Genomic DNA, 17494 nt, shown 5'->3' with positions numbered 1-17494 from the left:
ATACAGAAAAAAGTAAAGATTAGTACAATAATCACCCTGCCTCCTGGAGTTGATTGTTAACATTTTATGTTCTTTAATTCATCTACATTTATGTGAATGTATATCTATACATACACACACACATACAGTTTTTGTTTGCTTTAGTTAAATCATTTGGAAGTAAAATGTAAGCATCATGATATTTTATTTCTAAATAATTAGTAAGCATCTCCTGTATTACCACAATAACGTTATCACACCTACAAAATACCCTAATATTACTAGTATCATCTAATATACAGGTTATAAGAAAAATTTTACAGTTATTTCCAAAATGTCCTTAGGATACTTTTTAAAATTAAATTTATTGGGGTGACAACAGTTAATATGAACATATAGGTTTCAGGTGTGGGATTCTATGTTACAAGATCTGTATATTGCTCTGTGTGCCCACTACCCAAAGTCATGTCTTCTCCTAAAACCATATATTAAGACCTCCTTCACCCTCACTCCCTTCTTTAAAAGTTTATGAATTCTTAAAGGAGAGAGATGGGAAGTGTTTTTCATATCAAATGTAGGTCTTTGATCCATTTTGAGTAAATTTTTGTACATGGGGACAAACTGTAATCCAGTTTCATTCTTTTGCATGTGGCTTTCCAGTTTTCCCAGCACCATTTATTGAAGAGACTGTCTTTACTTCATTGTGTGTTTCTGTCTCCTTTGTCGAAAATTATGTGCCCATATACATGTGGTTTTATATCTGGGCTCTCTATTCTGTTCCACTGATCTCTGTGACTGTTTCTGTGCCAATACCATGCTGTTTTGATTATCGTAGGTCTGTAGTATAATTTGAAGTCAGGCAGCATGATACCTCCAGCTTCCTTCTCTTTTTTTCCAGGATTGCTTTGGCTGGTCAGGGTCTTTTGTGGTTCCATACAAATCTGATGATTTCTTGTTCATTTCTTTAAAAAATGACATTGGTATTTTGATGAGAATTAAATTAAATCTGTATATTGCTTTGGGTACTATGGCCATTTTCACTATGTTGATTCTTTCAACCCATGAACACGGGGTATTTTTCCATTTTTTTGTGTCTTTATCAATCTCTTTTAATAATGCTTTGCAATTTTCAGCACATAGGTCTTTCACATTCTTTGTTAAGTTTATTCCTGGGTATTTTATTCTTTTGGTTGCAATTGCAAAAGGAATTGGTGTGTTTTTTTTTCTTCTTTTCTTTTTCTGAAGTTTCGTTGTTACTCTACAGGAAGGCAATGGATTTTTGTACATTGGTTTTGTATCCTGCAAATTTACTGTATTTGTTTATTGTTTCTAATAGTTTTTTGGTGGAGTCTTTAGGGTTTTCTATATACAGAATCATATCATCTGCATAAAGTTACAGTTTTACTTCTTGCTTTCCTATTTGGACACCTTTTATTTCTTTCTCTTGCCTTATCACTCTGGCTAGGACTTCCAGGACTATGTTGAATAAGAATGGTGAGAGTGGACATCCTTGTCTTGCTCTTGATCTTAGAGGAAAAGCTTTCAGTTTTTCACCATTGAGTGTCATATTAGCTGAGGGTTTATCATATAGGACCTTAATTATGTAAAGGTACTTTCCTTGTATTCCTATTTTATTGAGTGTTTTCATCATAAATGGATGTTGTATCTTATCAAATGCTTTTCCTGCATCTATTTATAAGATCATATGACTTTTATCCTTCTTTTGTTACTGTGGTGTATTACATTGACTGATTTACATATGTTGAACCTTCCTTGTGCCCCTGGAATGAACCCCACTTGATTATGATGTTGTTGTTTTTTTATGTACTGCTGTATTCATTTTGCTAGTATTGTGTTTAAGATTTTTGCATTTGTATTCATCAAATATATTGGTCTACAGTCTTATTTTTTTGTTTTATCCTTGCCAGGTTTTGGTATCAGGGTTATATTGGCCTCATAAAATGTGTTAAGAAGTATTGCGTCTTCTTCAAATTTTTGGAAGAGTTTGAGAAGGATAGTTTTTTACATCTTCTTTGAGTGTTTGGTAGAATTTACTGGTAAAGCCATCTGATCCTGGACTTTTATTTTTGGGGAGGTTTTCGATGGTTGTTTCAATTTCCTCATTGTTGATCAGTCTATTTAGATTTTCCAGTTCTTCATGATTTAGTCTAGGAAGGTTACATATTTTTAGGAACTTATCCATTTCTTCTAGGTTATTGAATTTGGTGCCATATTGCCTTTCATAATATCTAGAATGATCCTTTTTATATCTCTAATGTCTCTGGCGACTTCTCTTTCATTTCTGATTATGTTTATACGGTCTTTTTCCTTTTTTGTTTAGTGGGTTTGTCAATTTTATTAATCTTTTCAAAGAACTAGTTCTTTGTTTTATTAATTTTTTTGTGTAATCTTTTAGTTTTCTATTTCATTCAATTCTGTTCTAATTTTATTATTTCCTTTCTTCTGCTGACTGGGTTTCTTTTGTTCTTTTTCTAGTTCTTTAAGATGTAATGTTAGGTTCTTTACTTGGGATTTCTCTTGTTTCTTGAGCTAGGCCTGTAATGATATAAACTTCCCTCTTATTCTTGCTTTTGCTATATCCCAGAAGTTTTGATATGTTATATTGACATTCTCATTTGTCTCTATCTTTTGATCTCATGTTTTATTTCTTCTTTGACTCAGTCATTTTTAAGTAGTATGTTGTTTAATCTCTATGTATTTGTGGGCTTCTTTACTTCTTTTTTGCAGTTGATTTCTAATTTCAAGGCATCGTGGTCAGAGAATGTGTTTCATATAATTTTAATCTTCTTGAAGTTGTCAATGCTAGTTCTGTGACCCAACATGTGGTCTATCTTTGAGAATGTCCCATGTGCACTGGAGAAGAATGTATAATCTGATGTTCTGGGATGAAAGGCTCTGTAAATGTCAGTTATGTTCATTTGGTCTAGCATTTCATAGGGGCCGATATTTCTTTATTGATTTTTTACTCTTTTTGTCTAGGAATAAATAGCTCTTCTATAGCAGTATTCTCTGAAGAGGTCTATCTACTATTTCCCAGTAGATGTCGTTGAATTACAAGATTTTTTTACCTCTGTGATTTCCCAGACTTGACCTCTAAGGCTTCCCTAAGCCAGTACAGTTGTGCTGTTTGGGGGTGGGGTTTGTTTTGCCCTCACAGTAATGGCAATTTCAGACTCCAGATCTCTGTGGGGTCCAGCCCCAAGCACCAAACCCAGGGATTAATCACAGAGGGAAACAGTGGTTCCACTGCAATAGCTCTTGGTTTACAGATAAAATATTACTTGACCCAACACTGAGGGCAATGGGAGGTGAGTTTGGGAGTCTAAGACATGGCAGGACTCTGAGGTCCCATTTCTTTGTCAGAAACACCCCTGTCAGACAGTAGACAGCAGCATGGCAGAACTCTACACTCTGTCAGGTGTCTGCAGGCTCAGCCACTGTTCTCTCTGCTGGCCCTGCTGGACTAGCACCCACAGCTCTCTGTTCCTCCCAGCCAGCTGAAGGCAGGCTCTGCTACTGCAGGCTTCCTCACCTCTGAGAGCTGTGTCTGAGGGCAATTGGAGCTTTCCTCCCTTCTTGTCTCCCCACTTATTTCTGGTTGCCCACCTGTAGATGTTTCAATGTGCTGGTCCCTCAGGCATGCCCCTGTGTTGAGTAAGGAATTCTTTGTTGAATCAATAAGTTAACCAATTCTTTGGTTAACTTATTGAAATTTCAGGGGAAGAGGCCAAAATTATCTCTCATGTGGAAATTGTTCTAGGATATTTTTTTATAAACAGGATCAGACAAGTTTGCATGTTGCCCTTGGTGTTGTCTCTTTAATTTTTTCCCTATGGCATTGACTTCTTAAAGGGATTAGACCAGTTGCCTTGTAGGATGTTCTTTTAGTATAGATTTGTCTGCAAATTTTGCCCTTTACAATTTCATTATTTTTGATATTTTTGGGTTAGCATGTGTTAATATTATTTTCAGAGAAAACAAAAAATTAATTTCCAAACATCACTTCTAGTATTTGCTCCTGAAATAGTAATGCAAACAATATGTATGTATTCATTTAATGCATTCAATGATTTACAATATTCTAAAATAATAAAAAATGACATGTACAAATAATAGAGGACAAAGTAAATAAATTATGGCAAATCCATTTGTTAATTATATAACCATTAAAATATTTATAATATTATTATGGAATTGGAAAATGGACAAAATATAATGGTTAGTGAAAATAATATGATACAAAACTGTAAAAACCATATATTCACAAATCTATACATATATACATTTAATAAGCACAAAAAATATTTAAAGGTGTATAAAAATGTAATGGCAAATTATCTATGAATAATTTTATTTATTTTATAATTTTTACATTTTTAAAAATTCTATAATACATATGCTATTTTCATAATCAGAAAATATTTAAAACATGTCTCTTACTGAGTCCAGATCTTCCTTGATATAATATCATAGATTCACTCAACAACATTTTCATATGGCTATTAATTCTGCCTCATTCTCCCTCCTTCACTCCCTATTTATTTTCCCTACAGAGCTACCTGGTATTACCGGCAGCCCACATTAGTTGGAGACCTTGCCTGCTCACCATCATTGTACACAGTTCCCTCGTAGTCTTTCTCATAAAAGACCCCATGAGGCTGCATGCTGAAAGGTTGGGAGGCACGGTTGTAGAAGATGACCTGGATGGTGTCACCCACTTCAGCCCGGATTACTGGTCCTGTTAAATGGGAAGGAGAGACAATGGAAATGAAAACAGGCATGGCATAAGAGGATGGAAACAGAAAAAAGGGAGGGAAAGAAAAAGGGATGTGAAAAAGATAGAGAACTTCTCTTTTTGCAATAATAAGAATAAACCCTTCCAAGTATATTAAAATTTATAGCTATAAAAAGCACATTAAAATCCATTATATCAATTTTATCCTCAAATATTATTGTAAAGTGTACAGAGCAGGGCATATCTTCATTTTACAGATGAGGAAACTGCAGCTCAAAGAGGTAAAATTGATCTTAAATCTAAATGACTGATTAGGAACAGAGACTATATCTAAAGTTTGGGCTTTCTCCCACCCCATTGTTATGTACAATTCCATTTCCCCTGCCTTTATTGTCCTAGTTCTCACAGTTGCATTTCCTTGTAGGACCCATCTAAATATCTGAGTTTGCCTTAATTGTAAATAAATTTTAAGCATATAAATTATATCTTCTATCAAGGCCCTGGACTAACTAGTCTAGCCATGACTACTGGACTTTTCTTTGCTCCACTACCCACCATCTCTGAACTAGCTTAGGTCACTTTTGAAACCAACCAAAAATACCAAAACAATAACCTGAGAATTTATGTTGACTCTAACCCTAATTCAGAGTGTCTGGTATAGGTTCTACTCAATGTCCACACTTAATGCTTCACCTCTAATCAAGACTGGAGACCAATATCCCAAGCATAATAATGGATAAAACAACCAGACAGAAAATGAGTAAATAAATAGGACACTTAAATAACACAATAAACCAATTAGATATAACATATAAAGAACACTCTACCCAACAACAACATAATACATATTCCTCTCAAGTGCACATGGGTCATTTTCCAAGATAGACCATATATTAGGCCACAAATTAAGCCTCAATAGATTTAAAAAGATATACAAATTATCTTCTATAATCACAATGGAATGAAGTTACAAATCAATAAAAGAAGAAAAAATGAGCAATTTACAAAATTGTGGAAATTAAACAACACACTTTTAAAAAAACCAATGGATCAGTGAAAAAAATCACACACAAAATTAGAAAATGCTTAAAGAAAGATGAAAATAAAAACACAACATACCAAAACATGACATTCAGTGAAAGTGGTGCTAAGGGGGAAATTTATAGCTATGAACACTTACATGAAAAAAGCAAGATCTTAAATCAACAACCCAACTTTACAAGTTAAGAAAACAGGAAAAGAAAAACTAAACCAAAAACTAGTAGAAAGAAGAAAATTTATTAATGATAGGCTAAATAGAGAACAATAAAACAATTAAAAAAATCAATAGGACCAAAAGTTGGTGCTTCAAAAAGATCAACAACATAGACAAATTTTTAGCTAGATGGACTGACAGAAAAAGAGAGAAGACTCAAATTACTAAAATCAGAAATGAAAGTGGGGACATTACTACTGATCTTACAGAAATAAAATATTATAAGAAAGTACTATGAGCAATTGTACATCAACAAATTGAAAAACATAGATAAAACAGGCAAATTCCAAAAACATAAAAGCCTAACAAGACTAAATCATAAAGAAATAGAAAATCTGAATAGACCTGCAGCTAGTAAGGACATTGAATCAGTAATAAAAAATCTTCAAAAATAGAAAATCCCTGGATCTGATGGTTTCACTTGTGATTTCTACTAAACATTTAAAGAACTAATAGCAATCTTTCTCAAACTCTTTCAAAAAATTGAAGAGGAGGGAACACTTTTCAACTTATTCTATGAAGCCAACATTACCATGTTATCAAAGACAAAAACATTACAAGAAGAAAAAAAAACCTATACACCAATATCCCTTACAAATATTGATGCAAAAATCCTTAACAAAATATTAGCAAATCAAAATCAGCAATTTATTAAAATAATTATACACCATGACCAGGTGAAATTTATTCCTGAAATGCAAGGATGGTTCAACATACAAAAATTGATCAATGTAATACACCATATTAACAAAATAAAAGAAAAAAACACATGATCATCATAATTGATGCAGAAAAAGCACATAACAAAATTCAGCACCTTTCATGATAAAAATATACACTTTAAAAAAACTAGAAATAAAAGAGAACTTCTCCACATAATAAAATCTGTATATTAAAAAACTTGCAGAAAACACCACACTCAGTGGTGAAAGACAGAAAGCTTTTCCTCTGAGATTAGGAATGAGGCAAGGTTGCCTGCTTTCACCACTTCTCTTTAACATATTACTGCTAATTCTAGCCAAGGTGATTAGTCAAGAAATAAGAAATAAAACATATCTAAATTATAAAGAAAAAAGTAAAATTATCTCTGTTGCAGATTATATGATCTCATTTGCAGAAAACCCTAAAGAGTACACCAAAACAAAAGCTGTTAGAATATGTGAATTTAGCAAAGTAGCAAGATATAAAGTCAACACATGAAAGTCAGTTGCATTTTTATACGCTAACAATGAACAATCTAAAAAAGAAATTACAAAAATAATTCCATATATAATGCATCAAAAAGAATAAAATACTTATGAATTATTTTAAGCAGAGATGTGAAAGACTTGTACAATAAAAACTCTAAAACATTACTGAAATAAATTAAATATGACATAAATAAATGTAAATGTATTCCATGTTTATAAGTTGGAAGGCTTAATATGTTAAAATGTCAATACTACCCAAAGAAATCTACAGATTCATTAAAATCCCTATCAAATTCCCAGTGATGATTTTGCAAATCTAATTCATATGGAATCTCAAGGAATCCCAAATAGCCAAAATAGTCTTGAAAACAAAGAACAAAACTGGGAGACTCACACTTCTTCATTTTAAAACTTACAAAAAGTTACAGTAATCAAAACAGCATGGTACAGGGACAAGGACAGACATATAGACCAATGAATACACTAGAGAACCCAGAAATAAACCCTCACATATATGGGGACAGTCTTTTCAACAAATGTTGCAGGGAAAACTAGGTTTCCATAGAAAAATAATGAAGGTGAACCCTTACCTAACACCATATACAAAATTAATTCAAAATAGATCAAAGACCTCAATATAACACCTAAAACAATACAACTTATAAAAAAACATAGGGAAAAACCTTCATGAGATTGGATTTGGCAATGTTTTTTTGGATATCACACCAAAGGTACAGGTAACAACAAAAAACAAAACACATATTGGACTTTATAAAACTTTTTGAAAACTGTATAACAAAAAGACACTATCAACAGAGTAAAAAGGCAAACTACAGAATGGGAAAATATTTGCAAATTATGTGTCTCATAAGAGGTTAATATCTAGTATATAAGATAATTCTTAAAACTCAACAGCAAAAAATAACAACTCAATTAAAGATGGGAAGAGGACTTGAGTAAACATTAACCAAGGAATATACACACATGTCCAATAGGCACATGGAAAACTTCTAAACATCACTTATCATTAGGGAAATGCAAATCAAAACAACAATAAGATACTCTCTCCCATCCACTAGGATGGCTACTATAAAAAAAAATCCGAAAAACAGAAAACAAGTACTAGCAAGGATGTGGAGAAATTATAACCCTTTTGCACTGTTGTTGGTAATTTAGAATGATACAGCTACTGTGAAAAACAGTATGGTGGTCCCCCAAAAAATTAAAAATAGAATTAACATATGACTCAGTAATTCCATTGTGTGTATACCCAAAGGAATTGAAATCATGTCTCAAAGACATATTTTCAACCCATATTCATAGCAGCATTATTCCCAAGAGCTAAAATATAGAAGCAACCCAAGTGTCCATAGATGAATGGATGAACAAAGTGTAGTATATGCATATAATAAAATATTATTCTGCCTTATTAAAGGAAGAAAATTCTGTAATATGCTACAACATGAATGAGATTTGAGGCCATAAGTCACTCACAAGAAGACAAATGTTGTATAATTCCACTTATATGAGATATTTAGAGTAGTCAAAAACATAGACAGAGAAAGTAGAATGGTGGCTTGTGGAACCTGGGGGAGGGGAGGATGGGTAATTACTGTTTAATGGGTATTGAATTTCAGATTTACAAGATGAAAAGAGTTGAGATAGAAGGTGGTGATGGTTCACCATAACATTTTGAATGCATTTAATATCACTGAACTGTTCACTTAAAATGGTTACTATGGTAAATTTTATTTTGTGCATATTTTACCACAATAAAAAAGTGAAGAAAAAAGACCCAAGACCCATACTGAACACAAACTAATGAGAGCTCCTTAATACTCACTGTCCATCCTCTTTTCCGAGGTATGCTTCTTCTTCATATATTTTCCTATTTATTTGATGTAAGCCGTACTGTGCATGCTCAGATCTCCTAGAATCAACTGGCAAACATCTAACCCTAGAATACACTTCATTACTTTCATATCTAAAGTTTTCTCCCATCGGATCTATTTTATTTTCTGGCTTCATTAAGTGATAAAAGCACACCCAACATCATTATACTGTTTCAATGCAGTGCTTTAGGCCTTCTGGGTACTTTCTCCAAGTCAGGCTCTAAGCATCCCTCCTATAGCAAGCATATCTGCATGTCATGTTAATCTGTTCCTGGACCCATATTGCCAGGAACCTGGACAGTCTTGCTGCTTTATATATAGCCCTTCAGAAATGCACCTATGGAAATATTTTAAAAAGTGTGATCTCAACAACTGTACTACCAGATGTTCACTGAAAAAACAGGTCTGTAGTAAAGTATAAGAAATGCTACAGACTCTATTTCCATCTTGGAGATTCATGATAAACAAAAATAAATCCAAAGCTCTGAGAAGCCCTGCAGCAAAGAACACTATTTGATTCCTTTTTACTTGACTATGTTTAACTTAGTACTCTGCAAACACATTCAGATCCATAACCTTTTTGCACAAAACACTCATCTACTGGTACTCACTTTGGGAAATGCTGGTCTAGAGCGTATCTCTGAGCTGCCCCCAAGCTCCAGTTACTAAGTCTTCCCCAGGTCCCATGACTCTAGTCAATTAATTTCATAAGTTAAGAATTCCTCACCTAAGATTCCAAGATGCTCATCTTCCTCCATCTGTACCTTTTCCTGGAATGTTTCATCTTGGAAGGCTTCATATCGGACTTTCCAGTAAGTGCCCCCAATTCGGCTGGAGCCCTTCTGGAAGAATTTATCTGGCCCACTGGCATATAAGGAGGCAAATGTCACATGATTTAATTATGCATCAAATAGACTCCCATATCACCCTTGGTCTCATCAAGTTATGGACCTTTATGATTAGGAAAGACCTCAGAGATCATCCAGGTTAGCTTCTGCTCAGTCAACATGACACCACTAACAAATAATATGCAGCTTCTGCTTCAGCCTTTCCAAAGTCAGGGAACTCATTTTCAGAGAAAGCAATCCTTCTTACTATTGGATAGTTTTCATGATTACAATTATTTTTATAGTAGGCTGAAATCTTGCTTATAAGTTCCAGATACTAGTACCAGTCCTGCCCTCCTGAGTTACATAGTCTTACATCTGTCCTTAATTATCTTTAGGTAATCAAGATTCTCTCTCACCTTAATAAAGAATACCTTTAATCCCATAATGAAAACCGATAAGCTCAGCAAACCCAGTTAGAGATGCTAGAAGTAATAGAGACCCAAGTGTTCGTGTTCACTTTCCTATGTTTTCTGCACATTCATTCCATTACTTTTTTGCTGGAAAAACAAACATGATGGGTGATTTAGGATATTCCCCCAAGCTTTCCTAGTTATCTACCAAGTGGTTCTTCTGTGAAAGACCTGGAATCACTGATAGGCCAGTGAGTATGCATAATTTAAGGCCTAGCAACTAAAAAGAGAACTAACCTGTTCTATCTTGCTCAATTTGAGTCATGAATGAAGCAGGAGAATTTGAATAAATTTCTCCAAAATGATGGTTATGAAATGGCCATAAGGCAGGTTGCTTCCCCTATTTCCTACATTTCTCAGAGTGCTTTTTACACTCCTGCTTAAATGCCTCCTTCAGTGGGGTGGGTGTGGAGTGGAGGAGAGCAGTGAGGAAAAGGGGGGACATCTGTAATACTTTCCACAATAAAGATAAATTTAAATACAAAAATTAAAAAAAATAATAAGTGCCTCTTCCAGACTATGAAAAAGAAAAGAAAGTGCAAGGAGGTAAAGAATGGATAAAATAAAGAAGAATTGGAGAAATGACATTTCAACTGGGCCTCCTTTTCTGAATGTAGTTTGAGATTACAGCAAGGACAGTCTCAAATACTATAGGAATATGTCATATTCCTACAAAACACTTTGTAGCTCTCCAAGAGCAAGCTGTCCAGGGGTCAAAAGAATTTGGTTAACAGTTGTGTTATAGAACTCCAGTTAGACAATGATTGTGATCCCCAAGTGAAAGTGAGAGATTTCTGAGAGGGAGTAATAGTGTTGTTTGGGACTAAAACCAGGAGTAGAGAGAGGAAGCCCACTGCCTCTTACCTTCCCGGCTCCCTCAAATTTTTCCCAGTACTCCCATCATAACCAGTTGGGCCGTAGTCCCACCGAATCTCATGGGCCTCAATGAAGTACTGCCGGACTTTTCCTGTTAGTAGGTCCACGGGAGGGGACATGGAGCAAGACTTGACATTGTAGAGTGCTTGCATGCCATCTGGAGGAAGAACATCATGGATGGCCCCATTCCAACTAACAAGGTCTTCTACCTAGACAACCCACCTTCCTCCTTCTCCTAAGGTTTCCCCCTCCTACCTTCCACTAGGTTCTTTAGCCCTACCTCTATATGAGCCATTTTCTATCACTCCTTAAAGCCTGGCTGGAAGAGAGGGAGCCCAAATGGGAATTCAAGTATCTCCACTGGTCACTGACAGTGCCTCATTTACCAGATGTTAATTCATTTGCAAAAGGTTTACATTGTACACATATCACAGAGCTTGAAGTCTGAATACTTGAGAACAAGTCCAAGCCTTATCATTATCTGTAGGACCTTAGGCAAGTCAATTCTTAGATCTAAAATTTAACCCTTGTTTTGTAAATGGGGAGAATAGGAAATCTGTCACACTGGGCTGGTGGGAGCATCAAGTTTTAAAAAAGAGGAGTAAGTAATTTGTAAAGAGGGAATCTCTTCAAACAATGGAATGTCTTCTATACATGAAAATAAAGCTTCAGATTTAGGACTGTCATGAAAACGTAGATTCTAAGTAGCGTCTCCAAAATGTGAAAAATGTTATATTGAGGTATAGTGGTAAGTGATGATACTGCCTTATATTTGCTTGGCATCTTCTAGAGATCATTCAGATTATTATCTCATTTAAGTCTCACAACATCCCAAGGAGATCTGAAATTATAAATTATAAATCTGAGATATAAAAAAGGATGAGGAAAGGATATTCATTTTTATTGAATAAGTACATAGGCCGGGCCCTGTGTCAGGTGCCTTACATATGTTATTTCCTTCAATCCTCATAACCACCCTGTGAAACAAACTTTTAATATCCCCTTTTGCACTTGAAAAAAACTAAGGATCAGAGAGGTTAATTAACTTGCCCAAGATAACACAGCTAGTCTGTGGTAGAGTTGAGACTTAAGCTCTTATCTTTTAACTGCAAATTTGAGTGCTCATTTTCTTTTCTTATATCCACTAGCTTGGTCTCAAAATTCTCATAGTCTTTAAGATTCAAAATCACATTATGTCTCTAAAACCCATTACAACTTTATGAGGTAGGAATCATTATTGTAATAATCAGATAAGGAAACAGGCTCAGAGAAGTGACATTACTTATCAAAGCTAACCAAGCAACTAGTGGAATAGGATTTGAATTCAGGCTTGTCTGGCTCTAAGACCCCTGCTTGTTCTACTACTGTGCTGTATTCCTAACCTCCATCTGGATTCATACTCATTTACCTAGGCAACTTTGGGACAGAGGCCAGACCCTGGGTGACGGAGCATGGGTAACTGACCCATATTAGGAAAAACTTACCACCCTACACTCATCATCTTACCAGTCTATAACTCCTCACTTATTCAAATCCATTTTCACATACTCACATATCACTTTTCTGACATCCATCTAATTTACCATATATCAAGTAATTATAGAAAGTGAGAACTGAAGAGGCTCTCAGAGACTATTTAGACCAAATCTCCCATTTTTATAAATGTGGCAAATTAGGCCTAGAAATGTAAAGGGACTTTTTCAAAGTTATTACAGTGAGTTTTTTATAGAGCTGAGACAACCATTGAAACCATCTAAACACTTATGTACTGCTCTTTTCATTGCCTCATATGTTCATCCTCTCCTCTTATGCTCCTCAATGCACTGTGCCATTACTTTAACCAATATCCCTCTGAAAACTAAACTTTACTCCTGTTTCTGTTGGGTCCCTACTAGAGTATCATCACTTGCTCACAATTCTTCATGATATCCAGCAGAAACCTTATACTTTTAAAACTAATCTCTCCTTTACTCCCTGTTCAATCATCTGCAAGACCTCCAGGTCTTAATTCCTTAGGACTCTGAGAAAAAAAAAAAAAAGACAGCTTAAAAAGTCACTTAACAATCCCTATGCCAGCTTATGTTACAGATGAAGAAGATGAAACCTAGAGAGATGTGCCTGAGGTCACCCTGCAAGTTAAATGCTGAGCCAGGAAAGAACGTGGGTCCCAGAATTCTAGTCTAGTGTTCATCCTTTATTCCTAGCTGTCTCATCTGAAAAACCTATCTTATGACTCCAGACCAGAGGCCCAGGCTCCTAATGACCATACTGCCACCTTCATCCCATACCTCAAGGGTCAGAGATGTTGGATCTCACCTCGCAAGTGACTATTCACTTGACAGCTAATTAACCAGGTCCCAAGTTTCTGGGGCACCATCTCAGCAGTCACAAAGGTGGCTGGAAAGATGTTAGCAACATCGGTGCGGTGGCCCCGGATGGTCAGCATCTGTCCATGGAAGTAGGCCGTGTGGACATCTACTTCATTGCCCATGCCAAACAAGTGCCAGGCCACACGCTTCTGTGTGCACATGTTCACCTCTGGTAAATTTCCAAATACAAAGCCATTGATTGCTGAAAAAGGAAATCCAAAGAAAAATATCAGCTAGGAAAGGACAGCCCAATGGGAAAAGCCTTATCATCTGACAATAATATTAAGTAACATTTAGATGAGGTTTTATTTTTTTAATTAAACTTATTTTGGTGACATTGGTTAATAGGGTCATATAGGTTTCAAGTATACATTTCTATGATACATGATCTGTATATTGCACTGTGTGTTCACCACCCAAAGTCAAATAATCTGTCACTATATATTTCACCCCCTTTAACCTTTACTACTCTTAACTCTCTTCCCTCTGGTAACCACCATATGGTTATCTGTCTGGACCTCTGAGTTTCAGTTTTATATTTCACATAATGAGTGAAATCATATTGTTCTTAGCTTTTTATGACTGATTTGTTTCACTTAGCAAAGTATTCTCAAGGGCCATCCATGTTGTCACAAATGGCAGTATTTCATCTTTTTTATGGCTGAGTAATATTCCATAGTATATATATGGTACATATAGATGAGGTTTTAAAGAGCACACTGTGCTGACAATATGCATTATATCATTTAAATCTCACAAACAACCCTAAGAAATAGAAATAGGCAGGTATCAATGGTCTCATGCAAAAAGTGAGAAAACCAAGGCTCAGGTAAAGTTACTCTCTCCCAAGGCCACAGAGCTATTAAATGATAGAGCAAAGATTCCAACCCAGCAATCCGAGGAAGCTTTTTAAGGAATGGGGTTTATTTTGTAAGTATTCTTTCCTTCCAGGTCAATTTTCTTCCAAAATTTCCACAGGACAATTGTCAAGTTAGCCAATTAATTACCATGGTTATTATAAGCAATTGGTATAAAATCCAAGAGAAATTTGAGTTGCGTAAGCCATCGCTTACATCTTCCTTCTTAGTTTTCACTTCCCTTCCTGGCAGCCTGGCTTTGAGCCCACCTTTGCAACCAAAGGTAACTAAGCCACTCCCTTAATTAAACAAAAGTAAAAGTAACTTGTTTCTCTTCCTAAAAATCACTTCTCTGCCCATACCTCAGGGCTTTTGTGCCTTTAGTTAGTTTTAAATTTAATTAAAATGATGGATTCCCCATAGGCAACCATTTTTCTTCTCAAAGTGGGTAATTCTTACAGCTTGTATCCTTTTTAGAACAAAAAAATGTTAATTAATTATATCAGTGGACAACCCTAACCAAAGTGACTGAACATATAGTATATGAGTTTGGAATCAACACCTTGGGCTATTCTGCATTGAGGAGGCAGGTACCTAATGGCAAGAACATAGTATGCAGTCAGACAGATTAGGATTGAAATTTTAGCTATGCCATTTATCTGCTGTGTAATCCTCAGTTTCCTCATAGGTAAAAACAAGGTAAAGCTACCTACTGCTCCTGGTCCTTCTAAGGATTAAAAAGGACCAGGTATGTGAAAGCACCCACCAAATGCTAGACCCAGTGGAGACCCTCTGTCAATGTCTACTGTCAGTGTAGCCACTGCTTTCCAGCTCACCATGCATCCTATTACTCTCTTGAAAGGCTTCATCGTCTTTGTCCACTGAGGCAGGATCTAAGCAGTAAGTTGCAATGTTGTTATCAATATGCCAGCTAAGATTCTCATCTACCACACTGAAGAACAAGAAGAAAGAATTGTCCACGTCTTGCCGCCGAGGAGGGGAGTTCCCATCCAGGGTTCCTAGTACAAGTAAGAAAGATGTCATTTAGAACTTCCTATCCTTAGCAACAGTAAACTGCAACAGATACTCATAAGAAAGAAACAGGAAGAAAGATAATCTTAAGAGCCTGTCAGCAACGGAAAAGCAGATGGAGACTTCTTCAACCAGGGCCTTAAAATGACCATACTCTTGCAACACCTAGGTCTTCAGGCCTGACTATACTTTAAACATACCCTGTTTCCAACCACATCCACAATCCTTCCCAAATCTTGATGGCTACACTTTCAATCCTATCCAAACTTAAACCCTTATCACATTCCTGACTATTATGTGACCTCACTCCCATCATTACTAATTTAAGTTTTTTAAGTGATTAGAAAAAAATTTAAAAGCAGAAAAGGGTTTTTTGTTAGTGAAAAAAGGTAATAGAAAAAAGAATAGCGAAAAGGGAGTTTGCCATTGTTTATTCTTACTGATAAACAATGGTTCTGATTATCACCCCTCAGGTTGCTGCTTAATATGTAAGTGGTTCAATTAAATTACTGCTTTCTATAGCTATCCCAAACTGCATCTCATAGCTCACTCTTGGGACCTGTACCTCTTTTACAAGTGATAAGGGGTCCAATGAGACCAGTTGCAATATCTCGTGGAGCATCTACATGAGAATGGTAGATCCAGGTGAGGCATGCTGAGTCAGCATCAGTGGGTGCATGGCTTTCTGGAATGGTCCACTTGTAAGTATGGGTGCCTCCCGGGGGAACAGAATCATCAGCTTTCAGCTGGCCAGAGGAGCCATCTGGGTAAAGGGAGCCTAGAAAAGAAAATTACACATGCTCAGTCCCAGGGTGAATGAGACGGAGTCTGGCAGATAAAGAAGTGAAGAGAAGGCTGACAAATGAGACACCTAGGTCCAGTCTTGTGGAAAAGGTAAAGTTCTAAGGTCCAGCACAGTGTTCCTCACAACCTGAGGAGGGCACAGATTCAGGTATTATCTAGCCAAAGAACTCCAGGTCTCACATCAACAAAGGGTGGAGAGGTGGCAGCTACCGGGAAGGAGATGTGGCCACAAAAACTGCTCCACAACCTGATCATGTAGTGCTTTAGTGCAAAGCCAATGGCATGAAAGTATGAGAGAAAACAGAATTCCCTCCCTTCAAGCATTCACTTTGGAATACAATCATGGAATTTCATTTTAAAGGCAACTTAATGGTCAGTTGGATTTTATGGAAGAGAAAACTGAGGAAAAGAAACTTGCCAAAGGTCATACAGAGAGAACTAGCGGCCAAGTCAGGAGCTTCTGACTTCCCTCTCTATTCCCCTTAGAAAGTGCTGTGTCTGTATTATAGGCCACTGGGCCTGGGATAGTGAGAGATACAGATGAGTAAACTAAACTCCCTTTCAAGAAAAAAATGGACCTTTTGGAAGACTGTGACCCTAGAATAATGCTCCCTTATATTCAGAGCACACTCTTCTCTTTTCAAAGCACAAATATTTTATGGAAATGCCTTTTATGTAATTCTTCTTGATAAAAGGCAGATTTTTAAATTTAAAAAAAAATTTCAATTACAGTTGGCATTCAACGTTATGCTAGTTTCAGGTTTTGTATGGTATAGTGGTTAGACGCTTACATAATTTACAAAATGATTTCCCCTACCCCCAGGGTATTTCTAGTACCCGCCTGACACCATACATATTTATTACAACATTTTTTACTATATTCCCTATACTGTACTTTACATCCTCATGACTATTTTGTAACTGCATATTTGTACTTCTTAATCCCTTTAACTTTTTCACCCAGCTCCCTCAAACCTCCTCCCATCTGGCAACCATCAGTTTGTTCTCTGTATCTATCATAGAAAAAAACAAAACCAAAACAAACTCATAGATAAAGGGCAGGTTGAATCTCCACATTTCTAATGAAGAATCTGAGGCCCAGAGAGGGACAATGACTTGCCCAAAGTCACACATATGAATAGCAGAACTGATAACATTATCCAGCCATGCTTTCTCTGAGAAGA

At 36.0% G+C, this 17494-nt stretch overlaps 1 protein-coding gene across 1 annotated transcript in view; it reads right to left on the bottom strand.

Moving 5' to 3' along the window:
- The window catches only part of HEPH (hephaestin), a 146664-nt gene that overhangs the window by 116007 nt on the left and 13163 nt on the right, over positions 1 to 17494 (bottom strand). Inside the window, exons 4-9 of the mRNA XM_081125343.1 lie at positions 16072 to 16284; positions 15311 to 15493; positions 13565 to 13819; positions 11237 to 11405; positions 9800 to 9936; positions 4607 to 4738 (exon numbers count right to left, since the gene is read on the bottom strand). Coding sequence (XP_080981469.1) covers positions 4607 to 4738; positions 9800 to 9936; positions 11237 to 11405; positions 13565 to 13819; positions 15311 to 15493; positions 16072 to 16284 — 1089 coding nt within the window. The remainder of the gene's footprint in view (positions 1 to 4606; positions 4739 to 9799; positions 9937 to 11236; positions 11406 to 13564; positions 13820 to 15310; positions 15494 to 16071; positions 16285 to 17494) is intronic.

The sequence above is a fragment of the Miniopterus schreibersii genome, assembly GCF_964146895.1.
Source record: "Miniopterus schreibersii genome assembly, chromosome: X".
NCBI lineage: Eukaryota > Metazoa > Chordata > Mammalia > Chiroptera > Miniopteridae > Miniopterus > Miniopterus schreibersii.
The sequence above is the reverse complement of the archived record's forward strand: the minus strand, read 5'-3'. Positions and strand labels throughout refer to the sequence as shown.